This window comes from Lissotriton vulgaris, chromosome 9 (assembly GCF_964263255.1).
Source record: "Lissotriton vulgaris chromosome 9, aLisVul1.2, whole genome shotgun sequence".
Taxonomy (NCBI): domain Eukaryota; kingdom Metazoa; phylum Chordata; class Amphibia; order Caudata; family Salamandridae; genus Lissotriton; species Lissotriton vulgaris.
The window spans coordinates 479437047-479457743 of NC_141697.1; the positions used below are offsets into that span (position 1 = coordinate 479437047).

A 20697-nucleotide genomic window follows, 5' to 3' on the forward strand; every position below is an offset into this window, starting at 1 on the left:
CCGAGCGCTGTTTCCGGTGAGGCGGGCGCGAGGCCGCGTGGCTCTGCACCCAGAAAGGGTCATTTTACAAACTCAGGGACAGCTGTGCCTAAACCTTTTTTGTTCATTCTTATAGCGCGAACTCGACCCGAGGGTATCGAAGCACTTTAACATTAGCACCAACCAAGTGCGTTACAGACGGACAGGGACATGTTTCATTTTAGGCGCGGAGAGATTTAAGTGATTTGCCCAGAATCACAGGTAGCCTGAGCCTCCCGCCAAGACTCAACCCCCAGCTTCTAAGTCTGCCGCTGTAGACATTACAACACATCTTCTATCTGCTCTTCGTTTAATTACGGTTGCACAAGAAGCCTTTTGAAACGGAGGGGGTCCTCTAATGGGCGACAGGAAGCCGCCTTCGTGCTGACCAGGAGGAAGCACTCGGTCGGTCTCGTGACTGCTGTCACAGCGGCTTCCCTGTGGCGGCGAAGACCGGCCGCTGTGTGGCTGACTGGCCTCTGTCTCGCGCCTGTCAGTGGGGTGGGTTCTCACATTTGCAGGTGTGGCTTGGTTCCCTGAGCGCTGCCCCTCGGAGCCTGCTGGGAGTGGTGTGTACATTGTTGACTTTGCCTCAGACGGCCGCTTCGGCTCACGAGTTTCCCAGTCAGTCAGCAGTTATAACGCAAGGCCTGCGCTGCTGCTCTCGAGTGCCCTGTGTTCCGTCGTATCGCGGCTCCTCCTCTCAGGGGCGGAGGCCGAGCAGCGCTGACTGCCTCCAGGTGCTGGGCGGCCCCGGCGCAGCCTTCACCCGTTGCCGGATACAGGCTCAGGCCGGAGGGGAGATAGCCGTTATCAGCTGCGGCGCCGAGCCCGGGCCCCGTGATTTGAAACATGGGGACGCTGAAGAGGCTGCGGCAGCTCTGCGAGGACTTGCAGCACCCGGACAAGGTGGCGCGCTTCCAGCGGCTGTGTGGGGTAGGAGAAGCCGTGGAGAAGCACTCCGGGGCGGAAGAAATCGTAGCAAATGGACGGGAGCACCAGGAGCTGCGGCAGAGGCCACCCAAGGACCGGGTTTGGGGTAAAGGACAGCGCAGGAACTCTCTAACCGGGGAGGAAGGCCAGCCTTTCGAGATCAGTAACCGGGCGCTGTACTACTTGTTCACCCTGGGCACAGAGCTGGGCAACGAGCTCTTCTGTATCTCATTTTTCCCCTTCTGGATCTGGAACGTGGATCCCTACGTGGGCCGGCGGCTGATCATCGTCTGGGTGTGGGTGATGTACCTGGGCCAGTGTACCAAAGACTTAGTGCGGCGCCCCCGACCCTCCTCGCCGCCCGTGTTGAAGCTTGAGGTGTTTTACAACTCCGAGTACAGCATGCCCTCCACGCACGCCATGTCCGGCACCGCTATCCCACTGTCTGTGCTGCTGCTATCCTACGGCCGTTGGCAGGTGAGTGCCCATGGGTGTTGTGTCCGTTTCACCTTTGGGGTGGCAGTTTTGCACCTTAGTTTGAGGGCGAGAGTGACTGGTGCACATAAAGAGGGTTGCTGCCAAAGGTGTCACTTGTTAAAGGATGTGGGGGGTTATTCTATTGGGGCAGGGGTGGGGTGCTATCTTCCATCTATCCAATTTCCCCGCCGGTTGTAGTGGTGCATGGGATGGGTGTTCTCAGATTGCTGCTTGTTCTGCTGGTGAGTGACATGCGATACACCTAAATATCAGCGTGAATACCGAGATATGGGCCACATTACCAGTGTGTCTGAGTTAATTGGACAGTCATATGATTGATGGTATCTCAATGGGCCCCAACCTCATTGCGTTTAAGTCGTGAATATTGCCACGGTTGTTTACATGGAACAATTCTTTAAAATAGTCATTTTGCATTCTACATGTTGCCGTTCAAAAAGCTTAACGCAGCCACCCGTCTAACGTGCATATAAGAGTGAAATGAGAGCACACACAGCTTATAGGAAAACATCTTTCTTCCACCCACCCCCATTGTAGCACACAAGTCTCAAGCACCGTCATGTGCTGCAGCTGCAACTGGGAGCATCTAGTTAATTTAATATGCTTAAAGGCATCTGGAACGAGGGAATTCCTACAGTCTTAATAATGTGCTACCTCCCCGAAAGAAAAGCAGATATCTGTGCAACATGTCTGCCTGTGTTCAGCACACTTTGAGTAGTGCATAGATGGCATTAAGATGAAAATGCAGACGGGCAGAGTTTGATGACCCACCAGTATGGACTGTAAAATTGTTTAAAGTCATGTTTTTCCAGTAAAAAATGTTTGGAAAGTGACAAAAGCTTAGGAAATTGGTGCTAACAAAATTCCACCCGTTAACCCTTATTCCGACCATCGGTACTCAAAATAAATGCACACATGAAATCCTACGGGTACTATTTTGTACTGGCTCAAGTAGTGCCCACCCTTTTCCCACACTACTGTTCTGGAAGTCAAAATAAAATATGTCAGTGGGACAATGCATAGAACTGTGCCTCAGAAGCGCTCCATAAGTCGGATGCTTTCTCAGTTCTTCACTCCCCAGATCATTTGTGTAGCTTCCACTTGCTGCTGTCTCCTCGTACCACAACTACGGAAAAGCAAACCATTTGAGTCTCTGCAAATATCTTTTGTTCCAGTTGCTAATTGTTCAAAATATAGCAGACCACCACTTGTTGAACCTTTGCGTTTGCACTTCAGTTGCTAACCCTCTCTACACTGGGTTGGAATAGAGAATATGGTTTGCTTTTAAGGTGGTATAAATACAGTATTCTTCCTTTCATGTTCCTGCTGGAGTCTCGATCTGACCGCACAAGTCTCTGAACATTTTACATCTACAAATAAAGCTGCTGAGGTGCCATTGATGATGATCTATTTTTGGTATTTACTTGTGGTGTTTTTTCCAGTGTTTCCCAGTCATTTCAATACCTTAAACTGTGGTTACACATTTTTTGCGCCATTAAAAACAACAGTGTTTTTGGAACGTTTTTGCTATTATTATTATTGCTTGCTCTCTGCACTGATAGTGCATGGTACCTAGACAATTTACGTACAGTGTATGAGGTAGGCAATTTACGTACAGTGTATATGAGGTCCAAATAGATTTCTACAAATCAAACATGTTGTAGCACAATACTTCTTTAGTGAGACTTTGGTCATGCACGTTCGCTTTTTCCTTCTCATGTAAACTTTTATGTGTGAAAAGGCCCTCTTACAGTTGCTGCTTGAGACTTGCAACACCAAAATAAGTACACAGTTTGCTAACTCTGGCCACTGACATAGCTTTCTATGCCAGTACTGGTACATCTGAAGATTGCAATTCTCTGGGACAGGTTCTGCAGCATATGTACAGAACTGGGCTCATATGCCTCACGAGTTATTGAAGTAGTCAAAAATGAATCAGTACTTTTCAAAGTCTGGAGAAAATTCCCTTTTATGGAACCGATCTAGAACTTGTGCAAAGTACCACAGTGAGGCTTCATTGACTTCAAATGCCATGGTTGGTAAAGGGGCAATTCTATGCATAATTGCAAGCCATTTCTCATGCATTGTAAAATAACATTTTCTGAATTGCTCCTCAGCATTTCTTTGCTCCGCAAGTGACAAGCATTCTAACATGGAGCATGTAAAGTCACTAAAAGTGTTGCCCAGCCTACTCTAAAGGAGATGTTTCACATCTACACCAATTATGCTGACCACTTGGGAAACCAGTGTTTTCAGACTCTCTAGTTTTTTTATAATGTCCACTACTGCAGTCACGTTTTCCTATGAAAACCTAAGAAAGCAATGAGAGTACTTTTTTTCACATCACTATCAATATGCGACTGAAGATTCTCATATTTCTTACCTTTGGCATCATCACTGAGCAGAAATTATGTAAACGGTTGCCACATTGATAATATAGCATTCACGGCCTCTAGGACTGAAAACTGCCGTCTAAATGGCACAGTTGGGATGACTCTTTCTTTGATGCCACACAAAGTACAAAATGAGAAATGTTGGCATTTGAGTTCCCATGCTTTTTTCTAACACCGTTTTATGTAACGCAAACTTGACTCAAAGGTATTGGGTATCAGAGAGCTTTACATAGCACAAGTTGCGTTACATGAGGACACATTCATTTTTTTGTTAGGCACAGGGAGATTAAGTATTTGCCCAGAATCCCAGGATGTTCAATGTCATTGCAGAGACTCGAACCCAGTTCCCCAGATTCAAGGTCGACCGTCCTAGCCGTTGGGCCAACTCCTCTCTCCAAGCTTAATGAAGCTGTGCACTAGAATGGACTACAAAGTAAATAGCATTCTTCATTAACTCTGAGGATTGTAAAGATGCTTTCAGCACACCATTTAGCAAGTGCCAAGGATCTCTTACAGGTAATCACTTCAGCTCAGGTATTGATTTTGACAGGTCATCACACAACTTTTCCATATACATAGCTGAATCATTACAAATACAAACAATATCACTCCAATCTTTGTTGAACTTGGGAAGAACTTTTTGCAGCTGCATTCCAAGTGACACTGCGTTCCATGTTTTCCAAACATCTGGTGTCCTGTTTCCGCCACTATCCCAGAAGCTTGGGGACAGCACTCTTAGCACCTGTCACTACACCTTGTATTGAATGTTTAAAGCCTGTAGTGTTTGACAATTCACCTACTATCAATATTCACTCGCTAGAAAAGTGGGCTGATGTATCAAAGAGTTTCACCAATTCTCTGTCTGTGAGTAATTGTGATGGTACATATTATCAGTGAAAGAATCACGATGTAATCATGTAAATTTTATTACCACACTGACGAAGGCAGCACGCCGAAACGCGTTTGTGGAGGGTGCCTGCAAGAAGTAAATAAACCTGCACTTTTTCGAAGAGTAACCCCCGAGTGCTGTCATCTTTCTCTGAAGTGAGGAGGAATTGGAGCGTGATATATATGTTTTCAAAGTCCGCTCTGATGTGCTGCCTGCGGCCCCAAGGGAGGTGGCACCAATGCCGGCCGAGCACGCCAGTAATTACAATTCCAAAAGTTCCAAAGTAGTAGTGCTCTAAGATCACAAAACAAACGCGACTCTTCTGCAACTCCAAGGGTGTTTATTCACCTAACAACATGTTTCGGCTGCGGACAGCCTTGTTCACGTGTGTGTATATATATATATATATATATATATATATATATATATATATATATATATATATATATATATATATATTATTTTTTTTAATTATTTTATTTTTGGCATATCATAAAAGGAAAGAACAAAATGGATTACAATCAGGTTGGCAGTAACTTCGACAGACACATCAGAGTGAGCAGTTATAAGTTGCAGGTTTTGCATAGTATTCTCGACCATTATCGTTGTCCCACCCTTAACATACGTAGGAATTCCCCACAAATCAATTCTTCACGTGGAGTCCAATATATACATTGTCAATACATATCTCTTCTGCCTTCCCGCTCCCATCCAGTAGCCCAGTCAGCTATCCCGAAATAAGTGCAGTCAATCATAGACAGTACATCATCACGTCCCGTAGTGGGGGTCACCAATTGCTGTCATCACCCAGTCACTCTACAACATCGGCTGCGTCAGTATGCTAGTTGCTTGTGTTGTGTTCCCCTCACGCGCAACGCCCTCAAGTCAGATCTTGTGTCGTCAGTGTCAGCATAGTCTACCACAGGCCTCCTCTCCAGGTACAGCGCCCAGTAGTTCTTCGGTCGATTTCGAGGGGATAGCAATTCGCTGTACAGTCCTGTTTGTGTGCAGCAATATACCTTATCCCTGGCCCATCTGTTTAGTGTAGGAAAGGGCCCTCTCATCCAGGTAAGTGTTACGCAACGCCTTGCCACCAGGAAGGCTATATCAACACGGCGACAAAATTCCTGCGCTATATCCTTGGAATATCCCAGTAGCGCGAGCAGCGGTTCAGGGGATAACGACAGTTCAGTGACCCTGTTTACCTCTAAGTAGACCTCATGCCAAAAGTCTGCCACCTTAGGGCACAGCCAGGCAAGATGTAAGAAATCAGCAGATTGTGCTGTGCAACGCTCACAGCTGGGATTGTCTCGTAATCCACATCTGTGCAGGCGCTCGGGGGAGTAGTACACCCTATTAAGGAATTTAAAATACAGGAGCCGATGTCAACTACTTCCTCCCCAAAAAGTTCAAAATGGTCACTCTGGCTCAGGTCTTCTATGCCATGGACCCAGGAGACTGGATGGTAGTGTTGGACTTACAGAATGCATATTTGCACATTCCTGTCCTGCCTGCTCATGGGAGCTACATGTGATTTATGGTAGGCCACCACCACTTTCAGTTCACCGGGTTCCCCTTTGGCCTTACCAGCACCCCTCAAGTGTTAATCAAGGTGATAGCAGTGGTGGTTGCTCAAAACAGGGGTGTCAGTCTTCCCTCTATCTTGATTACTGGCTGTTGAAGGAGGGCTCGCCCCAGGCTGTCATCTCCCACATCTAGACTACATTCGCTGGGGTTCTCTATCAACGTGCGGAACTCACACCTGACTCTGTTTCAGATGTTCCTTTTCATCTAAGCTGTTCTGGACACGGTGCAGTTTCGGACCTATCCTGCTGAGTGGCTAATTCAGGGTCTTCAGGCTTTGATACCGATGTTTTAAGCTCAATCCTGGATTTCGATGAGAAAGACTCTGAGGCTGCTGGGCCTCATGGCCACCCTGCGTCCTGCTAGTGACACAGACCAACTGGTATATGGAGACTCTGCAGTGGGACTTTGAGTTCTAGTGGGCGCAACATCAGGGGAATCTCTCAGACATGGTGCAAATCTGAGAGGGAACTGTACAGGACCTGCAGTGATGGCTGACCAACCCCGATTGGGTAAGAGGCATACTCCTCTCCTTCCCCAACCAGACCAAACAGTAGTCACTGACGAGTCATTCCTGGGATGAGGTTGGCATCTGGGAGAGGTGGAGATCAGAGGGCAACGGTCTCTGGCGGAATCCGGACTCCACATCAGCCTGCTCGAGCTCCGAGTGATTCCCTTGGCATTGAAAGCTGTTCTTCCTTCAATCAAGTTAAAGCTGGTTCAAGTGTTCACGGACAAAACTGCCGCTGTGTGGTACTGCAAGAAGCAGGGAAGGGAGGGGGCGTGAACCCTCTGTCAAGAAGCCCTTCGTCTCTGGACATGACTTGAACATCAGGGCATATCTCTGGTTGTTCAACATCTGGCAGATTCTCTGAACTCTTGGGAAGACCAACTCAAACGTCGATGCATAGCAGATCATGGATGACATCTCCATCCGGAGGTGGCTCAATGTCTCAACAGTGGGAAGAGCCTTGGTTGGATCTGGATGCTCTTGACAAGAACGTGCAATGTTAATAGTTTAGTGCTCTGGAGTTTCCAAGGCAGCTCTCGCTCAAAGATGATTTTCATCTCGAGTGGAGCTCAGGCCTCCTATACGCCTTTCCACCCACACTACCCTTGTCCAGAGTGCTCATGAAGATCAAGAGCGACCAGGCCCAAGTCGCTGGGTCTGGTGGTTCAGTGGACTAATATGTACTCTGCAGTGGAATTTGTTCGACCTCATCATCATAGGTTAAAATCTCTGGTGGGTCCACTCAGCCTTTAATCCTTCTGCGGTCGACACAACGAGTACCATTGAGTTGGGTAAAAATAAACCTCAGTTATTCTGCTCCAAGATACCCGTCTGGGTGAACATGCACTTTACAAATACACGTTTGGTTATGTTATTCTTGTGGCGCCGGACTGTGCACTGAAAGTTTGATACCCCGAGCTTTTACAATTGAGCATCGATCCTCAGATCAGGCTGCCTCTTTGGGAGGATTTTCTGTCTCAGTATCAGGGGAGAATCCTCCAATCGGGCCTATCACCTCTACGCCTTCTTGCATGGAGATTGAGTGGTGGCAGTTGACCGCATTATACCATCCTCTCATAGGCATCCCTCTACCAAGACTGTGTACGCCTGCTGATGGCAGAAGTTTGTAAAATATTGTACAGAAAGGTTCATTGATCCTCTTTCTGCTTCCCTCTCTCAAATACGTCTCTTTATTTTGACGTTAGTCCAACAGGGCCCTGCTCGTGGAACTCTAAAAAGGTACCTTTTGGCCATGTCTGCCATCTTGAGGTTGCCAGATCAACCCTTATTATTTATATCTCCTATTGTAAACCGATTTCTTAAGGGGCTTCTACATATGTTCCGACGTTCCTCTTTCATTATACCTCAGTGTGATGTTAATTTGATTCTTACCTTTCTGATGTGTGGTCCAATCGAGCCTCCGCACAACTGCCCTCGCTGGCTGCTTACCATCAAAACAGCCTCTATAGTGGTAATCACATTGCTAGGAGGGTAAGCGATTTGCAGGCTTTGTCATCCAGGCCTCCTTACCTGACAATATTTTGTGATAAATTTGGTGCTTTCCACTTTCCTCCTGAAAGTGGTAACACCATTCCATGTGGGGCAATCGGTCACCTTGCCCACTTTCAACGCTCCTCCACACCCCTCTCAAGAAGTGCAGCGACTCCACTGTCTGGACCCAAAAAGAGCATGTTCATTCACCTTGACCGCCCAAATGAGTTCCGTGTGGACGACCAACTCTTTGTATGGTATGTGGTCCTTAAGAAAGGTTGTGGTGTGCATAAGAGGACTATCTTGCGACGGGTCATCCTCTGCATCACAATTTCATACACTATTGCCAAAAAGCAGTCTCCTGAAGGCTTAAGGGTTCACTCCACCAGAGCCAAGGCTGCAACAATGGCTTTGCAACGTGGAGTTCCAGTCATCGACATTTGTCAGGCAGCAACATGGGCGTCCCTGTACAGGTTCACAAAGCACTCTACCTGGACACTCAAGTCGGTACAAAACGGGGTGGTGATGGACGGAGCATCTAAATCAATCAAACACTCACACCCAGTCAAAAGATCTGGGTTTAATCCATCGCCGTTCTTTAGCCCACTCTGCCACCCCAGTTCAGACATGGAATGCCAGAAACCGGTCCTCGGAAGCTTGTGTCCGGTCCAGGGAAGACATGGTTTGGCAGTTCGGGCTGGACTATTCCCATGAGGCACAGGGTCAGACTGATTTGCATATAGCCATGTCTGAACTGGCGTGGCAGAGTGGGCTAAAGAACGGTGATGGATTGAACCCAGATCTTTTGACTGGGTGTGAGTGTTTGATTGCTTCAGATGCTCCTTCCATCGCCACCCCCTTTTGGACACTCCAGTCAGCAGGGACATCCTTTTTGACTGCTCTGTCCTGCAGGATTTCCTGGTCTAAGTTTGTCCGCAGTCCCTCCTCTTGGGATGGTATTGCTTGGGTAGCTAGTCAAAGGTAAGGAATCTGCAGCTAGATGTCTGTATCGGATGGACAAGTTACTTACCTTCGTTAACACCCTCCTATCTGGTAGAGACATGATCTAGCCGCAGATTCCTTATCGACCCACTCATACTCATCGCACTGCAGGTTTCTGTGGTCGGGGGTTGATCCCTTTCAGTGCCCTAGTTGTTCAGAAACATCTCAATTTCAGTGCATTTCATGGCTTTGCGCTGCTGGCGTGGAAAGTCGTGACCAGTAACTGACATCAGCCCGCCAAGGTGGTGGCTACGTAGGTGACGCAGACGTCACATCGGCACGGACCCGACTGACACTACCTACGGGCGCAGGGGTATTGCTCGAAGAAAAATCTTTTGGATCCAGTCTGACACGTGGAAAATTAAAAGGTGCGGCTAAATCCTATCTCAACCAGGTAAGGCGTTACTGAAGGTAAGTAATTTGTCAACAGAATTATCAATCCATCTGGTCAACAAATTAAATTTTTAAACATAATATTCTTGATTAACGTGTCCTAAACAAATCTTGTAGCAGTCAATACCTACACCGAAACTGAGGTACAAAACGGGCGCCGCATTGCTTGAGCCCTCGAATTAAACAACAGTTAGCAAATCCTGTCCCAGTGGGCTGAGTTAATTTGTTTTGAAATAATTATTCTCAATCTAAAGTAATCGAGTGCAAGGCAAGTAAAAAAAGGGGCAGTTCCATAAATCTCCACAAATTACCATAAATCGCCCACTTTCCAGCTAATTTAGATCGATTCATCCCATGAGACCCGAGTATAGAAAAATACAACATACAACTCCCATTACAACACCAGTTGTTCAGTTCTGCCCAAGTGGACAAGCATTCATTTATATGCAGTAAAGCTCTGCTAAGCAAAATAAATACAAACGAATTACAAAATAATAAGGTAATAACTGTCCCAAGGTCTCTCTGTTGGTCAGTGGTGTTTTGACGAGTGTCTGCTATCCCAAGGGGTTGTCTAATTGCTCTTTTATTCCAGGTACTAGTTTATCTATCTATACTAATATAATAAAGAGAGAGCCCAAACCTTTGAGGTGGGTAATTTCAGGAACCACAGTACCAATCACAACACCCAATACAGCGTTGGAAAGGGCAGTTGCAGCAGAAGGACATAGGCTATGCAGACACCCACCATATACATTTAAAAGGTAAAAGAACTGTGCCAGCAAAGTAGTCCCTTGTGGGCGTGTCTGCGTTGTGCTGTGGGCGTGTGCTAGGGGCGTGACAAACGCTGGGGGCGTGTGGTACGTTCCGCCCTTCATGCCATGTCTCATATCGTGTGCTAATCCCACCCTGCTCCCTTTAAGTACCCCTGCACCCCATAATCATAACCCACCCTGACTCCTGAACCCTAAAAATACCCCTGTACCCCAAAACCCAAACCTAGCCCTGAACCCTAAAAATACCACTGTACCCCAAAACCCAAACCTACCCCTGTACCCTAAAATACCCCTGTACCCCAAAACCCAAACCTAGCCCATAACCCTTAAAATACCCCTGTACCCAAAACCCAAACCTACCCCTGAACCCTAAAAATAACCCTGTACCCCAAAACTCAAACCTACCCCTGAACCCTAAAAATAACCCTGTACCCCAAAACTCAAACCTACCCCTGAACCCTAAAATACCCCTGTACCCCAAAACCCAAACCTAGCCCTGAACCCTAAAATACCCCTGTACCCCAAAACCCAACCTAGCCCTGAACCCTTAAAATACCCCTGTACCCCAAAACCCAAACCTACCCCTGAACCCAAAAAATACCCCTATACCCCAAAACTCAAACCTAGCCCTGAACCCTAAAATACTCCTGTACCCCAAAACCCAACCTAGCCCTGAACCCTTAAAATACCCCTGTACCCCAAAACCCATACCTATCCCTAAACCCTAAAACTACCCCTGTACCCCATAACCCAAAACTATATCTGAACCCTTCAAATACCCAAACACCCCAAAAAATATACCTCAGTACCCCAAAACATATACCCCCTATACCCATACTTACCTCATCCAAACATTAAAAAAAAAACATTCTTTTACCATTCATGCATTTACAACGAATTTCGTTGTAAATGTATGCGTGGTAAAAGCATATAAAATGTAATGCCATGCGTTATAATGGCATTGCGGAGTCATGGTACTTTCGTAATGAAAGTATTAGGAGTGATGGTATGTGGAAAGAAAGTTGCGGAATAATGGGTGTTTACCCTCCCCGGTAAGTACATTGGTGGCACGGCGGCCCACATCTCCAGCAACATACTAACATTTTTTCACCACCCATTTGAAAAATGCACAGGTCTCTCTCATTGATGGGCAGCACCGACATACACTTTTAGACACACCTCCCGCCACAAGTTCTAGAATTGCGAACTTTAGAGCTGGGGAGCTACGTTCGAATCTCTGCATCAGCTCAACATCCTGTGATTCCAGGCAAATCGGTTTGTCTCCCCGTGCCTACCACAAATGAATGTGTTCTTCTGTAATGTAAATTGTGCTCATGCCATGTAGTCGAGTTCGCGATATATAATATTGCAAGGAAAAATAAAATAGGGAAACTAGAGTTCACACACTACTGAACGCGCACTCTTAAGTGCATCAGCAGTGCTCTGTGAATCGGAGCGTTTCACAGGCCTGTCACAGATAAGAAACGCTATCAAAACGAAATCCTACAAAACAATATACTACTGGCCAGCAGCAATTCATACCCGGACAACGTCGGGACGGGCTGCTAGTCAATTATAAAAGAAACATCCAGAAGTGTCCCATCGGTCCAAATAAGAGAGCTAAAAACAAATTTTAAAAAGTAACAAAAAAATATATACACGCAACAGTCATGATACGGTTCTCTTTTAGCTCATGTCAGATTGGGAAATAAGCAAGGTCTTCGAACTTTCCTACCAGTGTTAGAAACAATAACTTGGGAAATCAGTTTTTTCTTTTCATAACATGTTTTGTTTTTTATTGGTGTTTGTGTATGTCTTAACTATGTTGCAAATAAACAAAGATCAGTACATCTGTTAATCAATATACGTGCATAGTAAAGATTTTGAATTCAAACCTGTAGTGTCATATCTTCCCTTAGTTTATTGCCTGCGTCTAGTTCCCCCCGCCCTCCCTTTTGTGGTATTTTTGGAAACAAAGTCTTGCCTCTTAAGTTGGTAGTTCTAAAGGTCTGCGATCATTAAGTCACCTTTAACCACATGCGCGCTGCTCTTATTCTGCTGGTATGCTGACTTTTAAAAAAACGCACTTTACATGACGAGCTGGGCTCGTCATCAGTGTGCGAGGAGGCTACACCATGACGAGCCCAGCTCGTCATCAGCCTCGAAGGGGTTAACATGTCAACCAGCTTTGATGTGTAAGCAAATGGCAGAAGCCCACAAGCTGTAGGCTGGGGAAAAGTTATCAGAACCAAAGGAGACCCAGGTTTCTACACCCTACTGCCTGTACAGTAAGAGGGGTCCTTTCCACTTTCTATATAAACTAATGTGAGATTTTATTTAAGAGGAATGAACAAATGAATTCTAGCTCACAAGTTCTGAATTGTTGATCCCAAACAGAAGAAGTTACTGTAGGAAGTGAGCTCAATAACACATTCCCCTACAACTGACAAATCTAGAATTTATTTGTATATTGAAAAACCTGTGTGTAGAGCACTGAGATTATTGTGTGCCAGAAGAGGACCCTGGCACTTTACATTCTCAGCAAAGAGAGTAAGAATTAAAAATGTCCTAGCTAGCGTAACAGAAAGTTTCAATTCTATTAAGACTTGAAGGGTAGGATTAGGCTTCAACTTTCATTTTTATTAACCTGCATCCTTTAAAAGTCTTTATTGACTTCACATTTCCCATAAGTCATTGGGAAACAAAGGCTAACAGTTCATCCTCTCAACCTTCCTCGGACATTCCATCTTCCTCTTTATTCCTGCGAACACAGCAGATCATTTCCAGGATCACTCTTGTGTATTCATATCCGTCCCAAATAAAACAAACGAGTGATGTAAGATTCTAGCTAACCTCATTACGTTCTAAACGAGCATGAGAAACTAGCTGATATGCAAATACACCACAAAATGAAATATCGAAATATTCATCATGAGCACTATACATCATCATCATTAAGAGCAAAATCATTCTTACACAGTAATTCTTATTGGGCGGGATTAACCAATATTTTTAACAGAGGGTGAGCTAATCCTCGCTTCGGAGTCCTTTATAGAATTGAAACTTTCCATTATGATTGCTAGGACATTTTTCATTCTGTCTCAGTACTGGAGGCTAGCTTTGAAGCTTTTTCAGCACCAGAGATGCCAGAATTGTAACTGGCTTAAAATAAAACCTTTTGAAGATAGAATCTGAGGACCAATTTACAGCATTTAGAATGTCCTCCAAACGAGCTCCCAATGAAAAAGCTTAGGTGGCCATGGCCCCCCCTTACAGAATGAGCTCCTAAATCGGGAAACATCAATCCCTGCTTCTTGCATGGCCCATCGGACCCACATAGCAATGGTTGGGAAAGAAACTGCTTTAGGAGGTTTCGTGAGAGTAATTGTCACTCACCCTGAGTTCGTATATCATTGGTCATAGACTGGTGAGACTTCAGTGCTCTAACACAATTTTGGGACATTTGAGAAGGCTGGGTATGACAGTTTTCGAATTACATATTTGTTCTTCTGGAAACATTAAATGTCACTCAGTCTGGAGTCAATACTCTACCTGTAAAATCCAGGGCTCTCCCATCCGATACTCTGCCACAGAGTGTCTAATTTTGCCAACATCTGTTTCCTAGATCGGTACTTATTAGAAGACCATGGTTTAAATAAGAGCAAAACCGTAACATCCAACAAAGTAGACTATCAGGGTTCCAGACGGACAGATGATCAGATGCCCCTAAGGAGTTAACAAACAAGAGGACGCTCTTCGACTAGATGTCCATCAATTTGAATGTAGCCAGCACAAATGGCTGATCTAAAGGTATTATTCGACCTATAAGCCAGATCCTCCTAAGCCAAGGCTGCCAAGAAATTCAAAATGTAAACCTCTGCCCCCACTGGATTCAAATACTGTTGATGACACCAACCCCCCCCCCCCCCCCCCCCCCCCCCATTGTGACCATGCAGAGCGGTATCTTTTATTTGTGCTATGTGCCCAGGCTCTGGCAAGTAAGGTGGCAGCTTCTTCAGAAATCCCTTGGACTTCCCAATATTCCCTGTAATCCGCCATGCCATAAAACTGAGTGAACGCGTGAGTAACAGATGGTGTGGATTTCCCTGGGGATCTCTTAGGAGAGCCTGAAACGGGAGTAGAGAGATTGGAAAATCCCAAGGAAGTCCCATCAGAATTTGAAATCCGATTTGAGACCTCCACATCGGGTAATTACCACTAGGTCTGCACTCTGTCATGAGTGGACAGTCTCCTAATCATTGCAAATGGAGGACAGGCATACCCTTTCACCTCACTCCAGTCCTGGAGGAATGCTTTGGTCGCTATTTTGTTGGGACCCGGTTGCCATCTGCAGTACTTTTCCAACTGATGATCCAGTCATGAGGCAAAGAGATTGATCGTGAATGGGCCCCAATGGTTCAGAAGATCCTGGAACACCGATCGTGAATGGGCCCCAATGGTTCAGAAGATCCTGGAACACCCTTGGTCAAAGTTTCTGGAGACTGCCATTCGACCAATGATAGGAAGGCCAGTCTGTCACGTGATTGGAGGTTCCCTAGAGATGTTCTGCCTTGATTTAAATTTGGTTGGCTAACCAGTACTCTCAAAGGGCCTGAGCAAGATCAGAGAAAGCCTCCAATCTCATCCCACCTAGATGGTTGTTGTAGCGGACTGCCGCAACATTGTCCATCTTGAAGAGCGCACAGCATTGGGTTATGTCTTTGGTCCAACATTTCACCTCAAAAGAGCCTACTAGCAATCCCAAGCAGTTAACATGAAGAGCCTGCTCTGTGGAAGACAGTTTTACCCGCAGCAGGCTCCCGAACCGCTGGCGTCTGATTCTATCACCAGATCAAGTTAAGAGCCAAAGATGGCCCTGCCATTCCATGTCTCCATATGGAAGATCTACCATTTTTGCTTCCTTCAAAAGGGGCACGGATTGGGAATACGTGAGACCCTGTTGCAAGTGAAAGATCTTGAGGTACTGTTGTGCGCAGCAATGCAAGGGGTCTGGAAAAATGGCCTGTATTGACGATGAATGGAGGCCTACTACCCGGGCTGAGAGCCTTAGGAAAATCGTTTGTCTGGTCAGAGTTCTCTTGAATTCGTGTTTTATTTTGGAACACTTGCAAGAGGTAAGGTTCAGGGTAGCTTTGACTGAATTCACTACAAATTCCAGCTACTGAATATTCTGCGAAGGGATTGGGATGTCTTCTTGTTGACTACAAAGCTGGGAGATTGTCGTAGATCGATGGTCGTCTGCAGATGAGTTGACAGGCGATTTGGACATAGATTCAAGATTAAGATGTCGTCTAGATAGACTATCAACCCGACGCCCAGTGCTCTTATGAGCTTGACCACAGGTTTCATCACCATGGTAAAGCCCCATGGAGCGGAAGACTGACCGCAAGGAAGGACGGTGAACTCTAAAATCTGGGACATCCATTGAAATTGTAGAAACCGTCTGTGAGGGGGGAAATGAGAATTGTAATGTAGGCGTCTTTGAGATCCAATCGGACATCCAATCAACAATTTATTCCAAATAAAACTAATTGTAATATTTCCTGCATCTACAGTAATTCGAAAGTAAAAGCAATCAATTGTCATAGAATGATCTTTAATGTTAAATGCTACATACTAAAAAACAGAGCCCATCATTTTTACTACTGTATCTCGACTACAGATTAAGTTTGAGATCCCAATTTAACAAATCCTCTTGTTTTGGTGTATCAAACATACCACTAATCAGTTGTATGTCGGAACGAGTTCCTTTACAATGCCTACCTGAACAACACAGTTTCTACTATGACCACATCTTAACCACGACTAGCTTTACCATGCATTTCTTTACCACAATGTTTCGTGGTAAATGCATGCATGGGAAACCGCTATCTGTGGCTGAGTTTACCACTCCCTCCTTCTCTCACTAAACCCTAAATACACACCTCCAACCTCCTTAAAACAACCCATAACCCCTCCACCCCAAAAAACTAATCTGTACCCCTCCCACCCCCCAAAAACTACCGGAATCTCCCTCTCCTTTAAAAAATAATCTGTACCCCTCCGACCCTCTACAAAATACCCCTAACCCCACCTACACCCTAAATACACATCTCCAACCTCCTTAAAACTATGAATACCCCTAAAAACTAATCTGTATCCCTGCCACTCCCCAAAAAAGACCGAAATCTCCCTCTCCTTTAAAAAATAATCTGTACCCCTCCGACCCTCTACAAAATACCCCTAACCCACACCTACACCCTAAAAAAACTACCCCTTAAAACTACCCCGAATCCCCCACCCCTTGAAAACCCAAACCCCACCCTTTAAAAACGAATACGAACACTAGACCGGCTTAGCCTAAACCATGCACATACGTGGTTTTAGGCTGCTTCGTTGTTCGGCTTGTGTGACTCCAGAACTCGTTGTTCCGGAGTCGTCGTTGAGGATGTTTCCCCCACTAATCCATTTAGGTTTTTGTTAAACCGAACTAATACCTCTTATCCAAAAGATCTAAAAGGATTAAAATCTCAAATTAAAAAGTTACCTTTTTTTGTGTGCAATTTCTGGGAATCGATCTTTTTGACCCAAGTTTAGTAGTTCGTATTCATAAAACCTTCAGCTATCTCAGTGGGCCAAAGATGGTAGATCTACTGATTGAATTACACTCACTGTGTACCTGCACAACCGGCAGTTCCGATCCAAAACATGCTGATTGTTGTCTCATGATTTATGCTTCATTTTCCTTTCCATGTTTTATTTCTCTCAACCTCTGAACTTTCTTTGTGTGCTAATGGCTTATTTATGGCTGACTTTCTCAGCTACTGTACTTTGATATGTTTGTAAATGTAACCTTGATAGACAGCGTTGGTCATCCTTTAATTGGCTTGTCAGCTTTATAGCAATTGCAACTAAAATTAAATCAATACTTGCAACCAGGTTGGACGTTTCTCTCTTTCTACAGTCCTTTGCGCTCTGGTTGACCTGGCCGTACCATCTTTTTAAGTGTTCCATTTAGGAACAAATCCCCCCAAAAACGGCCTGCGGTGGTCTTCTGTGTATGAGTGAAGGTTGCAGCCCTCTTGCTCTCATTAAAAGTAACAGAAGTGTGTCGCCCCTGCCCCCCCCCCCCCCCCCCCCCTCCAAACCGTTCACTAACTGGTTGTGGTTCCTTGCACTGCTGTTGCCTATTTTGTACTTGCGCTGCATTGGTAAGTTAACTATGTTTGTCCTGTGACAATTAACAAACACTTATTGTCAGTAATAGGAAACTCTAAGGAATGCATTATGAATTTTTGAGTTACATTAATGCCCGCAGGTCTCCAGCTGTTGTAAATATTTTTTCTGTTCTCTTCTTGCTAATGTGAGCAAACAAAGGGTTAAGGTAAAAGAAAAGTAAACTTGCCTACATTAATTGTATTGTAATTTTATTTATATAGCGCTTACTACCCATGACGAGGCGTCTAAGTGCTTTTTTGCAAGTAGCACACTACTCTGGAACCCAAAAAGGATTAGTGGTGAATTAGTATAGGGAAATATTTGAGCCGTGGACATCCAAGTCTGTTAGTTGGATTGAAAAGGATAGTGGAGGGATAAAAGAGGAAAGGGTCTAGAACGTTTTTGGGGAGATCATAGAAGTTGGAAGAGGTTTAGGATGAGAAAAGAAGAGATGGAGGGGGGAAGAGTCTCTAAAAGTGGATTAGGGAGAAATATGAGGTATTGGATGAGTCTTGGAGGGATTCATGAGGGAAGAGTTTTAGAAAGGCTTGTTTGGGAGATCTGAATAGTAAAAGAGGTTTTAGATGAAAGAAGGGGTATAGGAGGGAAGAGTCTAGAAAGGGGTATTTTGGGGATCACAGTAGTAGAATGGCGTTTGGGATGAGTCCAAGTGGAGGTAGAGGATTTATTGAGCGAGGTATAGGCTGAGAAATAGGGTAGTGCATTGGAGATGCTGAATTGGGAGTGAAGTAGTCCACAATCAATACATGTGTGCACTGTACCACGAACACTGAGAAAAATAATTAAGGTAACATTGATTAGTACCAGGCTTTAGTCTACTGAAAAATTGACGACCCGTGCAATCTCCTACAGATGCTGATCTCTCACTTTGGGCAAAGCTTCCAGTGCTTTCAAACAGTTTCAGTGCGGCCAAATCTGCACAATTTCATCCAAGCAGCTCTTCAGAACACCCTCACTAGTTCCATCAGTACAACAAAAAGGTGAAAGTAATTCCATTAATGTTGCTTGTGGGGGACACTCACTCCAACCATATCATCTCAAGAGGCGAGGCCCTAACCAGGACGTAAAAGTATCAATCTTGTATATAAATATCTGGTAATTGGAAATAAGGCTCTCTTCTCCCCCTAAAATACCAAACTACGGCGCGGCCCACCCAACTAATGAGATCACTTCACATATGTTTGACGTCGGTTCCTTACTCACCTTTGCCCTGCTACCATAGCTTCCCCCACCAATCCCAAGTTTTCACAATACTATCCCCACCCCTACCCACAGCAATAATCACCACACCCTGAACTTCAGTCTTCAGCTTTCACGGTGTACAAATCTATACTAAGAGCTCGCACACTTTGCATCCATGCACCACCACTCTACCCAAATGCATCATAGTAGATGTAGTTCAAGGCAGGCTCTAAACTCATTTAGGCTGTACTTGGTGATAAATTCAAGTGCATCTAGTTGTGGACCTCTTTCAACATATAAATGTTTTATAGTTTTGTTACCTGACAGCACTGTTATGGGACTGCACAATTTGCGGCTTTCAAGTTTTCTCTGGTCAAATAATTAAATCTCTATGTTGGATCAGACAAGCTCCACCAGCTCTTTTAGCAGGTAGAAGCTTGACTGACATTCAGACTGAAGGACTGCCTGACTGCACCAGTCATCACAATGCAGCTTTACAGAAGTAGCTCGTAGTTTAAAGCAATCTGTTAGCTGAACATTTCGCAGTATTCACTAACCAATTCAAGACCGGATTATGATGCAAACCTCCCGACATACATGCATGTGTCCATCAGAAAAGTGCAGTCTAGATTGGGGTGCACAAGTTGTTGTATTCTGTTCCTCTGGTCAAACACTTAACAATGTGTAGGCCCAGACAATCCCCACCAGCTCCTCCTGTAACATGCTTTGCATTTTTTCCTGTGTGCTCCCTATTCATTTTAAATGCATGTTCCCTTTATCTTCCATTATATGCAAATAGGATGTATTGTTTAATCGCGCAACAAATAATTCATATCAGTAATTTGATTTATGCTGATATTAAGTTTACCTTAGGGTGCAACAATTCATTTGCTAATTTGTGCATTTTAAATCGCAGATCACAAGGTCTGCCTTTTTAATGTAAAATTTATCCATCTCACTGAAAGGGACATCTTCAGATTTATATGGAGAGAAGGGCTCATGATATGCAGACAAATCGGCACTGAAGCCGTAGACTAGCTGCTCTAGTCTTATCTTTACCCTTGCAGTGTGGAATGCCAAAACAGAGCCACAACTTGACCTTGTAAAGGAAGCCTGGCACAGTAGAATGGTAGAGTGCAAAACGTGTGTGTCTGATGCCATCAGAGCAGAAACTCATATAGAGGCTTTTGGTGCTGAACTGGTTCAGCTCCTCTCTGGCCTAGAAAGGGACGAATTCCCTCATTGATTTATTAAAGCGAAAACCCTCTAACCTACTGCTATTCTTTTTAACGTGCTGTTTTATTGCTTAATTTATCATGACTGCTCTGTTTATTCTGGTTACAGCATTTAATAATATAATCTGCACTTATTAATTATCATTATAGTTTTTCAAATATTCAATGTGGATTTCCTATGTGTTTACATCCAGGGGAAATACAGTTCTGGAACTCACTAATAAAACAATAATCTATTCTCACAATATTGATCCTTGCCCCACATCCATTATCTTAAAATAGGTGGTCGGAGGTGATTGGGCCTGATTTCCTGGCCCACAGCTGAAGGATTCCACAGGGTTTAGGATTTCCAAACTCTCGGCCTAATTTGATTGTAAGAGGAGGGAGGATGGTGGTCAGCATGTTTGTCTGGAGAGTGTCCTCCAAGTTCTTTCTTGCCACATAAGTTACACATGCCAAATTTGCGTTTTCCCCCCAACATTTTTGGGATTCTAAATATACCCAGGGCTTGTGGCTTCCACTGGAGAGAACAGAGAAAAAAGACAACATATAGCTACAT

The 20697-nt window shown here is 44.8% G+C and overlaps 1 protein-coding gene across 1 annotated transcript in view; it reads left to right on the forward strand.

Annotated features, from left to right (window-relative positions):
* The first annotated feature begins 443 nt into the window (after positions 1-443).
* Positions 444-20697, forward strand: part of SGPP1 (sphingosine-1-phosphate phosphatase 1) — a 76505-nt gene continuing 56251 nt past the window's right edge. The window contains exon 1 of the mRNA XM_086937934.1: positions 444-1428. Coding sequence (XP_086794060.1) covers positions 871-1428 — 558 coding nt within the window. The 5' untranslated portion in view covers positions 444-870. The remainder of the gene's footprint in view (positions 1429-20697) is intronic.